The 21,105-nt window shown below is 44.0% G+C and overlaps 1 protein-coding gene across 5 annotated transcripts in view; it reads right to left on the bottom strand.

The window, feature by feature from the left end:
- LOC115199072 (ankyrin repeat and sterile alpha motif domain-containing protein 1B) overlaps positions 1-21,105 on the bottom strand; it is a 310,469-nt gene that overhangs the window by 37,485 nt on the left and 251,879 nt on the right. For all 5 annotated transcript variants that reach the window (XM_029761613.1, XM_029761611.1, XM_029761614.1 and 2 more), the window contains 2 exons: positions 2,217-2,324; positions 1,134-1,334 (listed from right to left, as the gene is read on the bottom strand). In XM_029761613.1, the coding sequence (XP_029617473.1) occupies positions 1,134-1,334; positions 2,217-2,324 (309 nt within the window). The remainder of the gene's footprint in view (positions 1-1,133; positions 1,335-2,216; positions 2,325-21,105) is intronic.

Raw genomic sequence — 21,105 nt, 5'->3', positions numbered from 1 at the left:
CGCGTTCTTGGTCACCTCCCTGACCAAAGCCCTTCTCCCCCGATTGCTCAGTTTGGCTGGGCGGCCAGCTCTAGGAAGAGTTTTGGTGGTTCCAAACTTTTTTCCATTTAAGAATAATGGAGGCCACTGTGTTCTTGCGGACCTTCAATGCTGCAGACACTTTTTGGTACCCTTCCCCAGATCTCTGCCTCGACACAATCCTGTCTCGGAGCTCTACAGACAATTCCTTCGACCTCATGGCTTGGTTTTTGCTCTGACATGCACTGTCAACTGTGGGACCTTTATATCGACAGGTGTGTGCCTTTCCAAATCATGTCCCATCAATTGAATTTATCACAGGTGGACTCCAGTCAAGTTGTAGAAACATCTCAGGATGCACCTGAGCTCAATTTCGAGTCTCATAGCAAAGGGTCTGAATACTTATGTAAATAAGGTATTTCTGTTTTTTATTTTTTCTAAATTATCAAAAATGTCTAAAAACCTGTTTTCGCTTTGTCTTTATCGGGTATTGTGTGTAAAGTGATGAGGAAAAATTGTTATTTAATCAATTTTAGAATTGGTGTCTGAATACTTTCAGAATGCACTGTATATAAGTTAAATAGCATGCTAATACAGGATGGTAGAGCGGTTATGGTACCGTATAGGGCAGGATTCCCCAATAGGCAGTCCGAGGGCCAAATATATATATATATATATATATGTGTTTAAAAAAAAAAAATTGTTGTTGGACATAAAAGAAATTAGCTCAAAGTGATTTTAATTTGTTCCCAAGTACAGTAGTTTTAACGTATAAATAGAGGCATATGTGATCTTATCCCAAAGCAATCAAGGTTTGAAAGGATTCTATTTTTATCTAATACTATATCTGTTTGGGATTCTTCTGGTCAATTTGCAGTGTACAAATGATTTATAACAGCGTTCCGCACCCCAACCATCCGAGAGGATGAATGATATGTCATATTATATTAATCATCAAGCTTTCGTAGTTTGGTAGAGTGGTCAAATAGGGACACACAGGAAAATAATTGTGAGAGGCTGCTGTCTATTCCTCTCCCTTTCCTCCCTTCCCTCCTTCCCTTCCTCCCCCTTCCTCCCCCTTTCCTCCTTCCTTCCCTCCCCCTCCCCCCTCTCACCATGCTGACTTGGGCCATCTGCCGCTCCAGTTTGGAGCGAGGCATCTCCTCTAAGTAGTTGTCGTTGGAGCGCTGGCGGCGCCGTGCGTCCGCCTGCATGATGAGGTGCTGCACGTCCAACGAGCCCCCCGGGACGCCCGCCGTGGTGTACGCAGCCTGGCCCGGAAGGATCTGGGGAGGGGTGTTGCAGCCACCGGGCTCCTGGGAGGATGGATGGACAGAGGGGAGGGGTTATTAAATGGTGGTGAAGTGTGCCATGTGATGCTTTTGAGGCTCCATGATAGGCTGTATCTAGAAAAGGAGAGGTCAAATGTCAAGACAGCCACTACTGGCTATTCCCAATGTGGACATGCCTCAAGGGGGGGCTCAAATTAGGGTAGACAATAATGGTATAATGATTCCACTACATAGTGATTGCCTTGCTAACCTGTTATCTCATTATTTTCACTAGCATACCTCTTAAAATGAAGCTACTGTGTTGAGCATGCATTCTAAGTGGTATCTAGCGGTATGCTTTTGGAACTTGGCAATATGCTATGCTGAATAAACCTTCAGCCTCCTCTCTGTTTGCTAGCCTGGCTCTGGACGTGCACATCAGACTAGATTTGCAGTGGAGACACAGCCCAGCCCCTCTGTCTGGACCGATTTGTTAAATGGAATGAAAGCAGGCGTCTGGGCCTTGAGAGGCTGCAGAGGAGCAGCCGCATCCTGGCTACCGGATCAAATTGAGTCCCAGGAGGTGAAGCATTTCCCGAGTTGAACATTAGACCCATACGCACTGGGGAATGGAATCCAGCATCTTGTAATTAGTATCCAGGACCGGCAGGGAGAGGGGAAACAGTGGTGCTATTGTGGTCCTGGCGGCATCCATTTTGTGTCTGCCGGGAGACTTGTGAAGGCTAACAACAGCAGTGGAGATATTTCCCCTAAGCTCACTGAATCTCTGTCTGCTGTCTCTAGGACTACTACCATCTGGGAGGGAAGAGAGTGAGGACACACACACACACACACACACACACACACACACACACACACACACACACACACACACACGCACACATAAACACACATAAACACACTGACCCGTAGGGAGATGGCCCGTGGGGGTTTCTGTGGAGGGTCTTGGTGAAGCCTGTCTCCCAGCGAGGCCAGAATTCTCTTCCTGTGTCCTATCAGGCTGACCTTCAACACCTAGGGAGGAAGAGAGACACAGGTCAACAACCTATCAACACAACTGTTGGAACACAATTATCAACATGTATTTAACATTGGAATCAACGTGAACTAAGCATGTAATACAACTGAGCTACAGCCTTCCCTGTAGCTCAGTTGGTAGAGCATGGTGTTTGCAACACCAGGGTTGTGGGTTCGATTCCCACGGGGGGCCAGCACAGGAAAAAAAAGAAAAATGTATGAAATTGTATGAAATGTATGCATTCACTACTGTAAGTCGCTCTGGATAAGAGCGTCTGCTAAATGACTAAAATGTAAAATGTAAATGTAATAAGCCCCCATTGAAGTAAAACCCAGTTATGAGAGTGTTGGATTCAAATCCTACTTCTATTGGTAGTGAGGCACTCTGGAATAATACAAAGACCACGATAATAAACTGACAACATCACATTTATAACAATGGTGATATGGTGACATCATATGTGACTGCCTGAGGTAAAAACAGATGTTGTAATCAGAGGAGGCTGGTGGAAGGTGCTATAGGAGGACAGGCTGATCATAATGGCTGGAATGGAATACATGGAATGGGGTCAAACGTGTGGTTTCTATACATTTGATGTGTTTGATACTGTTCCATTGATTCCATTCCAGCCATTACAATGAGCCCGTCCTCCTATAGCTCCTCCCACCAGCCTCCTCTGGTTGTAATAAGCAAAACATATGAGTGTTTCTATTAAACATTAATATATTCAAATAACCGGGCTTTCAAAGAAGGCACAATGAGTCATAATGGTAAAAACACAGAGCAGAACATATGTAACATCATTACTAGAATTATTATCACATAAAGGCACCAGCCTGGTCCACCGTTACAAGGTAATTAGGTTTGCAGTGAAACACACACACACACTTTTTAGTTTGGTTTGTCCTTCCTGGCACATTCTGCAGGGGGTTTAAAGGGCTGCCAAAAGACTGGCTCCAACACCCTAGATTTGGGTGTGTGTGTGGCTCACACTGTCTTGGCAGTAAGCTCTTCTCCCAAAACGCAGTGGATGTAAGTGTGTGTGTGTGTGTGATGTGCATCAATGAAGGATGTGTGTGTGGATAATTGGACAGAGGAGGGAGGATGTAGGTGTGTGGTGTGTTCCAGCTAGAGAGTTGGTAATTATAGTGAGTCTGAGACCTAGCCGTGAGCCTAATGACTCTCCCTACGCTACCACCATTACCTAACAAACACACACACACACACACACACACACACACACACACACACACACACACACACACACACACACACACACACACACACACACACACACACACACACACTATTGATTACTTCCTCTCCAGCCCTCACTCACCAATTACTGGCCCGCATCTGTTACCACACACACATTTAAGAGCAACCAAAAGAGAAATCTAAATAAACTCAAATGATTAATTTCCCAATCCATAAACAAGAAGAACATGTATTTTCCTATACAGGAAACCCAGATTGCGGCTGTGATTGAATAGATATTATATCTCATAATATAGCCCTGCTCAATATGCCTTAACCAACCATGTTGTTCCACCTCCCACATATGCGATGACATCACCTGGTTTAAACGTCTCTAGAGACTATATCTCTTTCTTCATTACTCAATGCCTAGGTCTACGTCCAATCCTACCATACCTTCGTCTGTATATTATGCCTTGAATCTATGCTATCGTGCCCAGAAACCTGCTCCCTTTACTCTCTGTTTCGAACGTGCTAGATGGCCAGTTCTTATAGCCTTTAGCCGTACCCTCATCCTACTTCTCTTCTGTTCCTCTGGGGATGTAGAGGTGAATCCAGGCCCTGCAGTGCCTAGCTCCACTCCTACTCCCCAGGCGCTCTCATTTGTTGACTTCTGTAACCGTAAAAGCCTTGGTTTCATGCATGTTAACATTAGAAGCCTACTCCCTAAGTTTGCTTTATTCACTGCTTTAGCACATTCTGCCAATCCGGATGTCTTAGCCGTGTCTGAATCCTGGCTTAGGAAAACCACCAAAACCCCTGAAATTTCCATCCCTAACAATAACATTTTCCGCCAAGATAGAACTGCCAAAGGGGGCGGTGTTGCAATCTACTGCAGAGATAGCCTGCAGAGTTCTGTCTTACTATCCAGGTCTGTACCAAAACAATTCGAGCTTCTACTTCTAAAATTCACCTTTCCAGAAACAAGTCTCTCACCGTTGCCGCTTGCTATAGACCACCCTCTGCCCCCAGCTGTGCCCTGGACACCATATGTGAATTGATTGCCCCCCATCTATCCTCTGAGCTCGTGCTGCTAGGTGACCTAAACTGGGACATGCTTAACACCCTGGCCATCCTACAATCTAAGCTTGATGCCCTCAATCTCACACAAATTATCATTGAACCTACCAGGTACAAACCCATATCCGTAAACACCGGCACCCTCATAGATATCATCCTAACCAACGTGCCCTCTAAATACACCTCTGCTGTTTTCAACCAAGATCTCAGCGATCACTGACTCATTGCCTGCATCCGTAATGGATCTGCGGTCAAATGACCACCCCTCATCACTGTCAAACGCTCCGTAAAACACTTCTGCGAACAGGCCTTTCTAATTGACCTGGCCAGGGTATCCTGGAATGACATTGACCTCATCTCGTCAGTAGATGATGCCTGGTTATCCTTTAAAAGTGCCTTCCTCACCATCTTAAATTAGCATGCTCCATTCAAAAAATGTAGAACTAGGAATAGATATAGCCCTCGGTTCACTCCAGACCTAACTGCCCTTGACCAGCACAAAAACATCCTGTGGCGTTCTGCATTAGCATCGAATAGCCTCCGTGATATGCAACTTTTCAGGGAAGTTCGGAACCAATATACACAGGCAGTTTGAAAAAACTAGCCTTAGACATTTACATTTACATTTAAGTCATTTAGCAGACAGAAATTTGCATCCTGTAGAACAAACTCAAAAAAGTTCTGGGACACTGTAAAGTCCATGGAGGATAAGAGCACCTCCTCCCAGCTGCCCACTTCACTGAGGCTAGATAAATCCACAATAATTGAGAAATTCAATAAGCATTTTTTCTACGGCTGGCCATGCTTTCTACCTGGCTACTGTGGCGGATGAATCAGAATTAGTTGGGTAACATAGATCATTAAGATGTCTTATCTGCATAATATGCTTATGTGATATACTTGTTATTAGAATGCATCCCTTTGGACTCTGGTGTTGGCAGTTGCACTTCTTCCCTCAGCTGGGGCTCAGTCACTTGGGGTCCAGAGAGGGGAGAGGTCAGGCTTGTCTTTTACATGTCTCTGGTGCTATGCAGAATATCAGAAAGCGAAAAGGACAGGATGGGAACATTGTCTTCATATGTGAATGTGTCTTTACCTATTCTTAAACCATGTGATTAATGGGGAACCAATTACTTGTCTCCACAATGTCTGTGCGCAAGTCATTCCCTCCTTTGGCATTGGGGGGAGGTGTATGGCAGTGTATGGAACTATTGTATGTCCTCTCTGATGTTGCACTTATCCTGGGATAGTGTATGACTTAGAGACTCACTCCCCTCAGTGAGCTTGTCCAGGAGTGGTGTCAAGAAGGGGTTTTACTTGAGATGGGAGTATCTAGAGTTGACAATTGGGTTATGCCATTGGATGAGCTAATGTTTCTGTTCTATACCGTACCAGGAAGAGACGGTTCCAGTTTGGAGTAGGAGGACCAGACACTGGTCTATACAATGAAAACTGTTGACTGCAGATGCTGTCTGCTATGTATTATAGATATCTTTCATACAAAACTTAACCTTGTGACCATTCTATGTATCTGTTGTTCGTCATGTAGGTTGAGAGGGGTGTATCTTGGCTATAAAAGATCTTTGTACTTTTGTGTTGTCACTGTCAACGGTTCATTAGAAATAGGGAATCGTTGAAAGTCAATGCTATTGCAAAGCTCTTATTATTAAAGATGTAGTTTAAGTATAACTCTGACTGGTGTGTGAAGTTTGTTTCTCCTCATTTGGTAATACAGAAATGAAACACCACACTACCCCTACCCCGGTCAACAGCCCTGCGCTCCCCACAGCAACTCGCCCAAAACTCCCCCACTTCTCCTTCACCCAAATCCAGATAGCTGATGTTCTAAAAGAGCTGCAAAATCTGGACCCCTACAAATCAGCCAGGGTAGACAATCTGGACCCTCTCTTTCTAAAACGATCTGCCGAAATTATTGCAACCCCTATTACTAGCCTGTTCAACCTCTCTTTCGTATCGTCTGAGATTCCCATAGATTGGAAAGCTGCCGCGGTCATCCCCCTCTTCAAAGACACTCTAGATCCAAACTGCTACAGACCTATATCTATTCTACCCTGCCTTTCTAAGGTCTTTGAAAGCCAAGTTAACAAACAGATTACCGACCATTTCGAATCTCACCGTACCTTCTCCGCTATGCAATCTGGTTTCAGAGCTGGTCATGGGTGTACCTCAGCCACGCTCAAGGTCCTAAACGAAATCATAACCGCCATCGATAAGAGACATTACTGTGCAGCCGTATTCATCAACCTGGCTAAGGCTTTCGACTCCGTCAATCACAATATTCTTATTGGCAGACTCAACAGCCTTGGTTTCTCAAATGATTGCCTCGCTTGGTTCACCAACTACTTCTCCGATAGAGTTCAGAATGTCAAATCGGAGGGCCTGTTGTCCGGACCTCTGGCAGTCTCTATGGGGGTGCCACAGGGTTCAATTCTCAGGCCAACTCTCTTCTCTGTATACATCAATGATGTCGCTCTCGCTGCTGGTGATTCGTAAAACTGACCATCCTACCGATCCTCGACTTCGACGATGTCATTTACAAAATAGCTTCTAACACTCTACTCAACACATTGGATGCAGTCTATCACAGTGTCATCCGTTTTGTCACCAAAGCCCCATATACTACCCACCACTGCGACCTGTATGATCTCGTTGGCTGGCCCTCGCTTCATACTCATCGCCAAACCCACTGGCTCCAGGTCATCTACAAGTCTCTGCTAGGTAAAGCCCCGCCTTACTTCAGCTCACTGGTCACCATAGCAGCACCCACCCGTAGCACGCGCTTCAGCAGGTATATCTCACTGGTCACCCCCAAAGGCAATTTTTTTTGGGCTGCCTCTCCTTCCAGTTCTCTGCTGCCAATGACTGGAACGAACTGCAAAAATCTCTGAAGCTGGAGATTCTTACCTCCCTCACTAGCTTTAAGCACCAGCTGTCAGAGCAGCTCACAGATCACTGCACCTGTACATAGCCCATCTGCAAACAGCCCATCCAACTACCTCATCCCCATACTGTATTTATTTATTTATTTATCTTGCTCCTTTGCACCCCAGTATCTCAACTTGCACATTCATCTTCTGCCATTCTACCATTCCAGTGTTTATTTGCTATATTGTAAATACTTCACCACCATGGCCTATTTATTGCCTTACCTCTCTTATTCTACCTCATTTGCACATGCTGTATATAGATTTTTCTACTGTATTATTGATTGTATGTTTGTTTATTCCATGTGTAACTCTGTGTTGTTGTTTGTGTCGAACTGCTTTGCTTTATCTTGGCCAGGTCGCAGTTGCAAATGAGAACTTGTTCTCAACCAGCCTACCTGGTTAAATAAAGGTGAAATAAAAAATAAAATAAAAATATTTAAATGTTAACGCCACACTATGAAATAATCAATGGTCTTTTTTAAATAGAGGAGTGTTCGGCTAACCAAACAGGCTCTAAACATTCAGGCAATTCAAAAAATAAAGGAATGGTTTGATCATCGTCTAACACTGTTCTCTTTTCCAGAATAATTTTTCTTCTAATCGCCAAAATTACCATGATCAAAGACGTGCGATTATATGTCATTCTGGGTTTTGATGGTTGGAGATTTCATTGGCATATTTTGTGAGGCTATCGCTCTCTCTCTCGGTCTGTTACACAAACATACGTAAGCAGATCCAAATATTAGCCAGCTCCATTCTCCCTCTTTCTCGTCACACACACACACACACACACACACACACACACTTCTTTGTTTGACCAAAACATATGCTATTTAGATCCTGGGGGAGTACATTACAATGTTAACTCTGAAATGGAACCTGACCAGTTACCGTTAGCTCTCTCTCTACCCCCCCTCTACAGTGTGTGTTCTCTCTACAGTATGTGTGTGTTCTCTCTACAGTATGTACAGTATGTGTTCTCTCTACAGTACGTGTGTGTTCTCTCTACAGTATGTGTGTGTTCTCTCTAGAGTACGTATGTGTTCTCTCTACAGTATGTGTGTGTTCTCTCTACAGTATGTACAGTATGTGTTTTCTCTACAGTACGTGTGTGTTCTCTCTACAGTATGTGTGTGTTCTCTCTACAGTATGTGTGTGTTCTCTCTACAGTACGTATGTGTTCTCTCTACAGTATGTGTGTGTTCTCTCTACAGTATGTGTGTGTTCTCTCTACAGTACGTATGTGTTCACTCTACAGTATGTGTGTGTTCTCTCTACAGTACGTATGTGTTCTCTCTACAGTATGTGTGTGTTCTCTCTACAGTATGTGTGTGTTCTCTCTACAGTACGTATGTGTTCTCTCTACAGTATGTGTGTGTTCTCTCTACAGTACGTATGTGTTCTCTCTACAGTATGTGTGTGTTCTCTCTACAGTACGTATGTGTTCTCTCTACAGTATGTGTGTGTTCTCTCTACAGTATGTGTGTGTTCTCTCTACAGTAAGTATATGTTCCCTCTACAGTATGTGTGTGTTCTCTCTACAGTACGTATGTGCTCTCTCTACAGTACGTGTGTGTTCTCTCTACAGTATGTACAGTATGTGTTCTCTCTACAGTACGTGTGTGTTCTCTCTACAGTACGTATGTGTTCTCTCTACAGTATGTGTGTGTTCTCTCTACAGTACATATGTGTTCTCTCTACAGTATGTGTGTTCTCTCTACAGTATGTGTGTGTTCTCTCTACAGTACGTATGTGTTCTCTCTACAGTATGTGTGTGTTCTCTCTACAGTATGTACAGTATGTGTTCTCTCTACAGTACGTGTGTGTTCTCTCTACAGTATGTGTGTGTTCTCTCTACAGTATGTGTGTGTTCTCTCTACAGTACGTATGTGTTCTCTCTACAGCACGTATGTGTTCTCTCTACAGTATGTGTGTGTTCTCTCTACAGTATGTGTGTGTTCTCTCTACAGTACGTGTGTGTTCTCTCTACAGTATGTGTGTGTTCTCTCTACAGTACGTATGTGTTCTCTCTACAGTACGTGTGTGTTCTCTCTACAGTACGTATGTGTTCTCTCTACAGTATGTACAGTATGTGTTGTCTCTACAGTACGTGAGTGTTTTCTCTACAGTACGTATGTGTTCTCTCTACAGTATGTGTGTTCTCTCTACAGTATGTGTGTGTTCTCTCTACAGCACGTATGTGTTCTCTCTACAGTATGTGTGTGTTCTCTCTACAGTATGTGTGTGTTCTCTCTACAGTATGTACAGTATGTGTTCTCTCTACAGTACGTGTGTGTTCTCTCTACAGTACGTATGTGTTCTCTCTACAGTATGTGTGTTCTCTCTACAGTACGTGTGTGTTCTCTCTACAGTATGTGTGTGTTCTATCTACAGTATGTGTGTGTTCTCTCCACAGTACGTGTGTGTTCTCTCTACAGTACGTGTGTATTCTCTCTACAGTATGTGTGTGTTCTCTCTACAGTATGTACAGTATGTGTTCTCTCTACAGTACGTGTGTGTTCTCTCTACAGTACCTATGTGTTCTCTCTACAGTATGTGTGTGTTCTCTCTACAGTACGTGTGTGTTCTCTCTACAGTACGTGTGTGTTCTCTCTACAGTATGTGTGTGTTCTCTCTACAGTACGTATGTGTTCTCTCTACAGTACGTATGTGATCTCTCTACAGTACGTGTGTTCTCTCTACAGTACGTATGTGTTCTCTCTACAGTATGTGTGTGTTCTCTCTACAGTATGTGTTTGTTCTCTCTACAGTATGTACAGTATGTGTTCTCTCTAAAGTACGTGTGTGTTCTCTCCACAGTACGTATGTGTTCTCTCTACAGTACGTATGTGTTCTCTCTACAGTATGTGTGTGTTCTCTCTACAGTATGTGTGTGTTCTCTCTACAGTATGTGTGTGTTCTCTCTACAGTACGTATGTGTTCTCTCTACAGTATGTGTGTGTTCTCTCTACAGTACCTATGTGTTCTCTCTACAGTATGTGTGTGTTCTCTCTACAGTACGTGTGTGTTCTCTCTACAGTACGTATGTGTTCTCTACAGTGTGTATGTGTTCTCTCTACAGTACCTATGTGTTCTCTCTACAGTATGTGTGTGTTCTCTCTACAGTACGTGTGTGTTCTCTCTACAGTACGTATGTGTTCTCTCTACAGTATGTATGTGATCTCTCTACAGTACGTGTGTGTTCTCTCTACAGTACGTATGTGTTCTCTCTACAGTATGTGTGTGTTCTCTCTACAGTATGTGTTTGTTCTCTCTACAGTATGTACAGTATGTGTTCTCTCTAAAGTACATGTGTGTTCTCTCTACAGTACGTATGTGTTCTCTCTAGAGTATGTGTGTTCTCTCTACAGTACGTATGTGTTCTCTCTACAGTATGTGTGTGTTCTCTCTACAGTACGTATGTGTTCTCTCTACAGAATGTGTGTGTTCTCTCTACAGTATGTGTGTGTTCTCTCTACAGTATGTGTGTGTTCTCTCTACAGTACGTATGTGTTCTCTCTACAGTATGTGTGTGTTCTCTCTACAGTATGAACAGTATGTGTTCTCTCTACAGTACGTGTGTGTTCTCTCTACAGTACCTATGTGTTCTCTCTACAGTATGTGTGTGTTCTCTCTACAGTACGTGTGTGTTCTCTCTACAGTACGTATGTGTTCTCTACAGTATGTATGTGTTCTCTCTACAGTACCTATGTGTTCTCTCTACAGTATGTGTGTGTTCTCTCTACAGTACGTATGTGTTCTCTCTACAGTACGTATTTGTTCTCTCTACAGTATGTGTGTGTTCTCTCTACAGTACGTATGTGTTCTCTCTACAGTATGTGTGTGTTCCCTCTACAGTACGTATGTGTTCTCTCTACAGTACGTATGTGTTCTCTCTACAGTACGTGTGTGTTCTCTCTACAGTACGTGTATGTTCTCTCTACAGTACGTGTGTGTTCTCTCTACAGTATGTGTGTGTTCTCTCTACAGTATGTACAGTATGTGTTCTCTCTACAGTACGTGTGTGTTCTCTCTACAGTACGTGTATGTTCTCTCTACAGTACGTGTGTGTTCTCTCTACAGTATGTGTGTGTTCTCTCTACAGTATGTACAGTATGTGTTCTCTCTACAGTACGTATGTGTTCTCACTACAGTATGTGTGTGTTCTCTCTACAGTATGTGTGTGTTCTCTCTACAGTATGTGTGTGTTCTCTCTACAGTATGTGTGTGTTCTCTCTACAGTATGTGTGTGTTCTCTCTACAGTACATATGTGTTCTCTCTACAGTATGTGTGTGTTCTCTCTACAGTATGTACAGTATGTGTTCTCTCTACAGTACGTGTGTGTTCTCTCTACAGTACATGTGTGTTCTCTCTACAGTATGTGTGTGTTCTCTCTACAGTATGTGTGTGTTCTCTCTACAGTATGTGTGTGTTCTCTCTACAGTACGTATGTGTTCTCTCTACAGTACGTGTGTGTTCTCTCTACAGTATGTGTGTGTTCTCTCTACAGTAGGTGTGTGTTCTCTCTACAGTACATGTGTGTTCTCTCTACAGTATGTGTGTGTTCTCTCTACAGTATGTGTGTGTTCTCTCTACAGTATGTGTGTGTTCTCTCTACAGTACGTATGTGTTCTCTCTACAGTATGTGTGTGTTCTTTCTACAGTGTGTGTTCTCTCTACAGTATGTGTGTGTTCGCTCTACAGTGTGTGTTCTCTCTACAGTATGTGTGTGTTCTCTCTACAGTATGTGTTCTCTCTACAGTATGTGTGTGTTCTCTCTATAGTATGTGTGTCTACATTATGTACGTGTTCTCTCTACAGTACGTGTGTGTTCTCTCTACAGTACGTGTGTGTTCTCTCTACTGTATGTACAGTATGTGTTCTCTACAGTATGTGTTCTCTCTACTGTATGTACAGTATGTGTTCTCTACAGTATGTGTTCTCTCTACAGTATGTACAGTATGTGTTCTCTCTACAGTATGTATTTGTTCTCTCTACTGTATGTACAGTATGTGTTCTCTACAGTATGTGTTCTCTCTACAGTATGTACAGTATGTGTTGTCTGTACAGTACGTGTGTGTTCTCTCTACAGTATGTACAGTATGTGTTCTCTCTAAAGTATTGTTCTCACTACAGTATGTGTTCTCTCTACAGTATGTGTGTTCTTTCTACAGTACGTGTGTGTTCTCTCTACAGTATGTACAGTATGTGTTCTCTCTAAAGTATGTGTTCTCTCTACAGTATGTGTTCTCTCTACAGTATGTGTGTTCTCTCTACAGTACGTGTGTGTTCTCTCTACAGTACGTGTGTGTTCTCTCTACAGTACGTGTGTTCTCTCTACAGTACGTGTGTGTTCTCTCTACAATACGTGTGTTCTCTCTACAGTATGTGTGTGTTCTCTCTACAGTATGTGTGTGTTCTCTCTACAGTATGTGTGTTCTCTCTACAGTACGTGTGTGTTCTCTCTATAGTACGTGTGTGTTCTCTCTACAATATGTGTTCTCTCTACAGTATGTGTTCTCTCTACAGTATGTGTTCTCTCTACAGTATGTGTTCTCTCTACAGTATGTACAGTATGTGTTCTCTCTACAGTATGCATGTTCTCTCTACAGTATGTGTTCTCTCTACAGTATGTACAGTATGTGTTCTCTCTACAGTATGTGTGTGTTCTCTTTACAGTATGTATGTGTTCTCGCTACAGTTGGTATGTGTTCTCTACAGTATGTGTTGTCTCTACAGTATGTATGTGTTCTCTCTATAGTATGTGTTCTCTCTACAGTATGTACAGTATGTGTTCTCTCTACAGTACGTGTTCTCTCTACAGTATGTACAGTATGTGTTCGACAGTATGTGTTCTCTCTACAGTATGTACAGTATGTGTTCTCTCTACAGTATGTGTTCTCTCTACATTATGTACAGTATGTGTTCTCAGTACAGTACGTGTTCTCTCTACAGTATGTGTTCTCTCTACAGTATGTACAGTATATGTTCTCTCTTCAGTATGTGTTCTCTCTACAGTATGTGTTCTCTCTACAGTGTGTTCTCTCTACAGTATATGTTCTCTCTACAGTATGTGTTCTCTCTACAGTATGTGTTCTCTCTACAGTATGTGTTCTCTCTACAGTATGTGTTCTCAGTACAGTATGTGTGCCTGACTGCACCATGCCCTCATTTGCATTTAAATGAAGTTCATTGTCTGCGTATAGAGACTGAGTGACTGCTACAGTGGCTCTAGCCTACCCTACACGCTCAATATACGCCTTCTTTCACTCTTCCTCTATTGCTTCCATCCCCAACTCCATATTCAATTGCATTCAATCCAATTCAATAAGCTCTGCTGATATGATAAGCCAGTAGGTCACATTGCCAAAGCCAAGACACAGTAGAAATACAAAGGGGAATATTTATATTACACTTAATCATCATAATACACAGCAAAATATCAGTCTCTCTTCTCTCTCTCTCACTCAATATCATTCTATCACTCTTCCCTCCTCCCCACCTCTCTCACTATCTCTGTCTCTGATGGCAAAGTGACAACCCATCTCTATCTCTCTCTCTTTTGCTGGCTCTATTCCTCTCTCTTTTATTCTCTCTCTCTGTGTCTCTTCAGATTGCAGTGTTTTGCTGGGACATTGCCGGAGGGATCAAGCTGGTTAACTTGCCTTGCGGTGATGACAGTCTTCCTTTAAATGAAACGGTTTGGGACGTAGCCTCTAGTCGTTGTCTAGAGTCCGTGTGTGTGTGTGTGTGTGTCTGTGTGTGTGTGTCTGTGCCTGCGTTCATGTGTATCTCTGTCTGTCTGTCTGTCCGCACTGTGAGAGTGTGTGGTCTGCTCGCTCTGAAGAGAGTTAGTGCCAACGTGTGTGTGTGTTTTTGCTGATCGATGGAGTAATCCCGTTAACGTTCCCGTTAGTCCAGGGGAACAGCTCTGATTACAGGCTTAACCGGGACAGACACAGTAACGACCCTAATCCTCTAAACTCCACTGCAATGCCAGAGGAGACCACACACTCACCATCAGCGAACTGTGATTACAGAGACAGTTTGGAAAAATAGTTCACTGTCCCTCCCTCCCAGTCCTATGAAGGGGAAGGAAAAGAGTGGTTATACAATAACTACATTCAGACACTGTTGAAGGACTTCATAATAAAAGAAACATGTTTCAGAACGGAAGCCTTGATTATGCCACGCCAGTAAGACTTTCATGCCAAAACATGTTGCTTTACGACAATAATGACTCAAACAGGACAAACAAGGATACGGTTGGCTGCAACTGACCACTGGTTAATCACTGGACCTTAACAAGGACTTTCCCTCATTTAGGATCCTGTCACAAAGGGATGCCTTCACTGACCAATGGGAGAGCTAGGTTGACAGGCCGGCTCATTTGAGCAGATAAAGGAGGGCGGGAGGGAGGGAGAAACTTTGGCCGAATCACTGTCTGTGCTCACAATACCGTTCTAGTTTTAATGATGAGAGAACAAGACCAACTCTCTTCCTCGTTTATCCATCTCTCGCCATCCCTCTAAATATTTTTCTCCAGTTCCCGCTGTGTATGCAGTTTTATCTCTCTTCTTCCCTTCTCTCTTTCTGTCCCTCGCTTTCTTTCTGACCGTTTCTACCTATCCTCTCTCCCTCCCCATCCCCTCTTTCCTATTGTCCCCTCTCTTTCTACCTACCTCTTTTTCAATCCCTCTCCTTCCTCCCTCCCTCTTCCCCTCTCCCTCCTACTGTCCCCTCTCTTTCTACTCTCTTTCCATCTCTTCCCCCTCCCTCCCTCTCCCTCCTACTGTCCCCTCTCTTTCTACTCTCTTTCCATCTCTTCCCCCTCCCTCCCTCATCTCTTCCCCCTCCCTCCCTCTCCCTCCTACTGTCCCATTTCTTTCTACCTACCTCTCTTTCCATCCCTCCCCCCTTCCCTCTTATTCTACCCCTCCCTCCTTCTATCTATCTATCAAACTGATAGACTAATTGCCTGGTGAGAGAGCGCGGTCCCCTGGTGTGATTGCTCTGATGGACCTAGCAACCAAAAGCGTTGACTTTGCGTTTGAAAATGAGGCTAAAGGGCCTAAAAGCTCTTATTCCACTCCAACAATCGCAACCACGTTCAGACATCGTGACCGTGTCTCTATTGGTTTGTGTCCGTGTGTGTGTGTACGTGTGTTTGTGTGAGTGTGTGTGTGTCCTCCAGCCTGTCAATATAACCCAATCAGAACTCCCCAGACAACTCTACAAGTCACGACCCCAAGCCATTGACAAGACCTTTTGATATTTTCCAGGTCAATTCTTTCATGGACTCTGGATTGGTTGAGCTCAAGGACATTGCCTTGGCTCCATTGGATCAAAGCATGTCTGGTGAACTCCAGTCACTGTCACTAAGGATCTAAGACAGACTGAATCCTAAATGGCACCATATTCCTTAAATAGTGTACTACTTCTGACCAGAGCCCTATGGGCCATTTGGGAAGCAGACAGACTGACTGAAAACCCACAGTGATGTTGATCTCCACCATCAGCTGTGGGTCTAAATCGTCTGGTGTCAGTAGTAAGATGAAAAGGAAGGGGACAGGAAGGGATTGTGACTGCATTGGCCTAGCCTGGTCAAACCGGACTAAACAATACGCTCCCTGTTGTTTCGTAGCATTCAGTCTAGTTTAACCAGGCTAGCATTGCCCATGAATGCCTAGTTAAGTTTGCATGAGCAGGCAGGCATTGACTTATGGCAAAGAGAAAGGCCTTAGAACAAAATACAAATCCCATTGAGACAATGTATTTATGTGTGTACATGGACAGGTGTGGGCATGTTGTGGTGTGTATCGAGTGGTTGTGTTGTTGTTGTTTCTGTTGGTTTGTGTTTATAAATAAAAACGTATCAAGGAAGAGAATGTCCCCATAGACCACAGAGACCCTAGCCTTCACTTAAAGCTAGAGTCTGTGACTCGGCCTCAGCTGTGTACCAAAACACAGCTGAGTTGTTTTTTCAAATCGCAGACTGTAGCTTTAAACAATGCAGCGTAGTGTGAGCAGGTTGAAAACAGAGAGGGCAACGTTTCTATTACTGTACCGTCAACAAGTCATGTCTACTGTATAATAATGCGCAGATCTGGTGTGTGTATGCATGTGTGTGTGTCTCTCTTTTACCACTCTCAATAGATCTAACAAACAATACCACATTGTTTTCTACAGTCTATTGACACTGGTTTATCACAATGGTTTGTCTTTTTATCAAAGACAGTTAGTCCTCCTTTATCTTCCTCTCCCTCTCCCTTTCCCCCACCCCCCCTCTCCCTGTCGTTGGCTTTGTTGGAATTACAGGTTTTCCTAAAGGCCCTTCTGTTGTCTATCCTGATTGGAATTGATTTGGCTGGAATATCTATTGCTACAAGACTGTTGCAGTGCAGGCTCTAGTCCACACACACACACACACACACACACACACACACACACACACACACACACACACACACACACACACACACACACACACAAATACAGACAGACACAGTCTCAATGGTCATCACCGTGGAGACCAAGCCTTAATTCTCTCTTCCTGATCCATTTTTAACCAGCGCCTCTCCTCCTCATCGCCGGGGACAACTGGAGGGAAAACAGAGACCACCGGTTGCCTGGCAACCACGGTACAGTAAAGACAAAGCCACTGCTATGGCTGAGATGGGTGGGCTTTGCGTCCTCAAACTGATCATCAATCTATACAGTCTATGTGTTTTTCAGGATGTACGTTGATAATGATTCAGCGTCTCTTTGTTGTAGAACAATAATGAACAGATCTAAAAATCCACAATATATCGATTCAATGCAGAGGCAATCCACAATTCCAGGGGACCAATGGGGAAGCTTGTTTTGTTCACCGGCAGCCTGAAGAGCCAATAGGAGATTTTATAAAACTACATCTCCATTAATAGACAGTGTTAAATGGGACTGGGAGCATTGGCTCAGTGTGTGTTTGTGTGTCTGTGTGTGTCTGTGTGTGTTCCGTTTGTGCCTGAGAGACAGAAATAGTGGCAAATGAAGGAAAAACATGACAAATGCTGGAGGAAACACACACACACACACACACACACACACACACACACACACACGTGAGCTCATGAATACATGGGCAGGCTGAGTAATGTAATAACCAACAAGACGCAGGTCTGAAAGGAGGAGAGGAAACAGACTGTGATATTTGTCTGGGTTATCGTTTACATTGGGTACTTCAAAGCCTCTGATGAAAGCAATAGGATTTCACACAGCCAAGAAGAGTCTGACTGTATCCCAAATGGCACCCTATTCCCTTTGTAGTACACTTCTTTTGCACAATATAGGGGATAGGTTGCCATTTGGGACGGAGACTCTCTATAGGTCTCAGTGGACCAATCACTACACAGTTGTAATGCTGTCACTATTTCTCTATAGGTCTCAGTGAACCAATCACTACACAGTTGTAATGCTGTCACTATTTCTCTATAGGTCTCAGTGAACCAATCACTACACAGTTGTAATGCTGTCACTATTTCTCTATAGGTCTCAGTGAACCAATCACTACACAGTTGTAATGCTGTCACTATTTCTCTATAGGTCTCAGTGGACCAATCACTACACAGTTGTAATGCTGTCACTATTTCTCTATATGTCTCAGTGAACCAATCACTACACAGTTGTAATGCTGTCACTATTTCTCTATAGGTCTCAGTGAACCAATCACTACACAGTTGTAATGCTGTCACTATTTCTCTATAGGTCTCAGTGGACCAATCACTACACAGTTGTAATGCTGTTACTATTTCTCTATAGGTCTCAGTGGACCAATCACTACACAGTTGTAATGCTGTTACTATTTCTCTTCCTGTGTTCTTCCCCATCAGAGGATGTGTTAGTTCTTGGTTCTGCTGTGATTATATAATGGTAAACGCAGCATGTGTGAGGAGTGGAAAGGACAAAAGGGATCTGTTATACACACATACAAACAAGTGCAAACATGGACACATGCAAGTATACACACACACACACACACACACACACACACACACACACACACACACACACACACACACACTAGCCTTGATCTACCAATGACTCTTCAATGGACTGTGAAAATTCCTTAAACACATGTTGCTCAAAATGTCACCATGTGATACTACTTGGTTGGCCAGAGGGACACAGTTCAGTTGGCTGAGGTGATGTAATAATCACAAAACACACCCTATTGCTTCCTATAGTGTAGTACTGCTGATCAGAACAGGCTGGTCTAAATGATTGCCCTATAGGGAACAGGGTGTCAAAGTACTGCACTATATAGGGAATAGGGTGTCAAAGTAGAGCCCTATATAGGTAGTAGGCTGTGTTTTGAGAAGTAATGAATGAGTAGGACTAATGTGGGTAATTCCATTAAGGTCGACTGAAGTGTAAAATGATTTATGGTCGTCAATTAAGCGGAATATTGTACGTGTCACAACCCCTATGTGAGGTGATGATTTGATTGGCCAGGTGGTCAGGTGGAGCAGGGTGAGCAGCATGATGGCTGAGTATGATTGGTCACCTGGCGTCAGTGTAAAACAAGGGCAGGTGGTAGGATTTGCCTCTACCCCTTCACTCTGTTTGCTCAACAGCTGTTGTGGAAAACATGTCTGCTGTCTTGCTGCAACCTGCTCCACCCTACTCTCTCCCCATTTCATTTGTTCCGTTCCTCTCTCTCTCGAATTCCCCCCTTTCTCAACCCCAACCCTTTCTCTCTCTCTGCCACTTTTCTTTCTCCCTTCATCTCTCTCTCTCTCTCCCCTTCGCTCCTCTCTATATGGTGAGATTGGTCACCAATGCGTTACAGATCTAGGGTTAGCCAAGGTAAAGTCTCCAATAGCAGCTGTGCAATAACCCCGTCAACCACCATCACTATACTAACCTACCCATGTAAGCTACCTACACACCACCTACCACCCCCACGTAATGCAATAGTTGGGCTGCATTCCATTCCCTCCAGGCCCTAGTGTGCAATTCTCTTACAGCATACCTGTACATGTCCTAACTTAGAGAGTGGGAGTACCGAAAAAGAATGGAGAGTAACAGAGACAGATTGAAATCATCTAAGTTGATGAGCAAGTACATTTGTTCTAAACATCTGTTCTAAATGTGATGAACAGACAGAGACAGAACCAGGGCTGAAGTCCCAACAGGAGATCTGAGAGGTCCATCTACACCAAGCCCTCAGGGCCTGTTACCCAGCCTGCCCTGGGATGTGTGTGTTGGCCTGTACGTGAGTGACTGTGTGTTCCCACTGAACTCAAGCACTCTATGAACCCCTCTACACACACACACACACACACACACACACACACACTTCTACACTACTTTCACCACCGCTGCACAGCCACAGCAATTCCCAGCCCAGGACAGCAAGACTCAGATCTCTCTTTTATGCAACTGTGTACAGTACATCTCCAAAACACACAGATTAAAACAAATACAGAAATACGGGCAGGTATTTCACACACACGCGGAATAGTCACTAGTCAGCAGGATCGATTGAACGGCACAGAAGCGTTTCATACGTTCCCATCCCCTCGGGCCACTGCACCCCATAGAACACACAACCTCTAGAGAAGAGAGAGCGAGAGAAAGAGAGAGAGAGAGCCATAATACAAAAAACACAGAGAAAGAGGCAGTAGCAAGCACATCGATGGAGAAGCACCACTAATAACACTCCTTCCCCTTCTGTCTCCTCTCTTTCCCTGTACAGTATATCTCCATCCCCCCTCACTCCTTCCCCTTCTGTCTCCTCTCTTTCCCTGTACAGTATATCTCCATCCCCCCTCACTCCTTCCCCTTCTGTCTCCTCTCTTTCCCTGTACAGTATATCTCCATCCCCCCTCACTCCTTCCCCTTCTGTCTCCCCTCTTTCCCTGTACAGTATATCTCCATCCCCCCTCACTCCTTCCCCTTCTGTCTCCCCTCTTTCCCTGTACAGTATATCTCCATCCCCCCTCACTCCTTCCCCTTCTGTCTCCTCTCTTTCCCTGTACAGTATATCTCCATCCCCCCTCACTCCTTCCCCTTCTGTCTCCCCTCTTTCCCTGTACAGTATATCTCCATCCCCCCTCACTCCTTCCCCTTCTGTCTCCTCTCTTTCCCTGTACAGTATATCTCCATCCCCCCCTCACTCCTTCCCCTTCTGTCTCCTCTCTTTCCCTGTACAGTATATCTCCATCCCCCCTCACTCTCTCTAATCATTCTTTCCCCTTCTTATTCCCCGTAGACTTACCTTTCTTCCGAAAGGGTTATTCTGTACGAAAGGTCTTGGAGAGAGGAACACGCAATTCCAGCAGCTCTTCTCTGTGTTCCCCCAGAGCTGTGTGCTCCCTCTGCTTCTCAGAGAGACGGACTAATACATGTAGCTCCTTTTAGCTGTGAGTCACAATCCAGTCCAGCAGTAAATAGCAGAGAAGAGGAGTGTGCCCTCTCTCTCTCCCTCTCTCTCTCCACGCTTTGTCTCCTATCTCCTCTCTGTAAACCCCCTTCTCTCTCCTCTTTCTTTTCCCTCCTCTCTTTCCC

Source organism: Salmo trutta, chromosome 8 (assembly GCF_901001165.1).
Source record: "Salmo trutta chromosome 8, fSalTru1.1, whole genome shotgun sequence".
Taxonomy (NCBI): Eukaryota; Metazoa; Chordata; class Actinopteri; order Salmoniformes; family Salmonidae; genus Salmo; species Salmo trutta.
The sequence above is the reverse complement of the archived record's forward strand: the minus strand, read 5'-3'. Positions and strand labels throughout refer to the sequence as shown.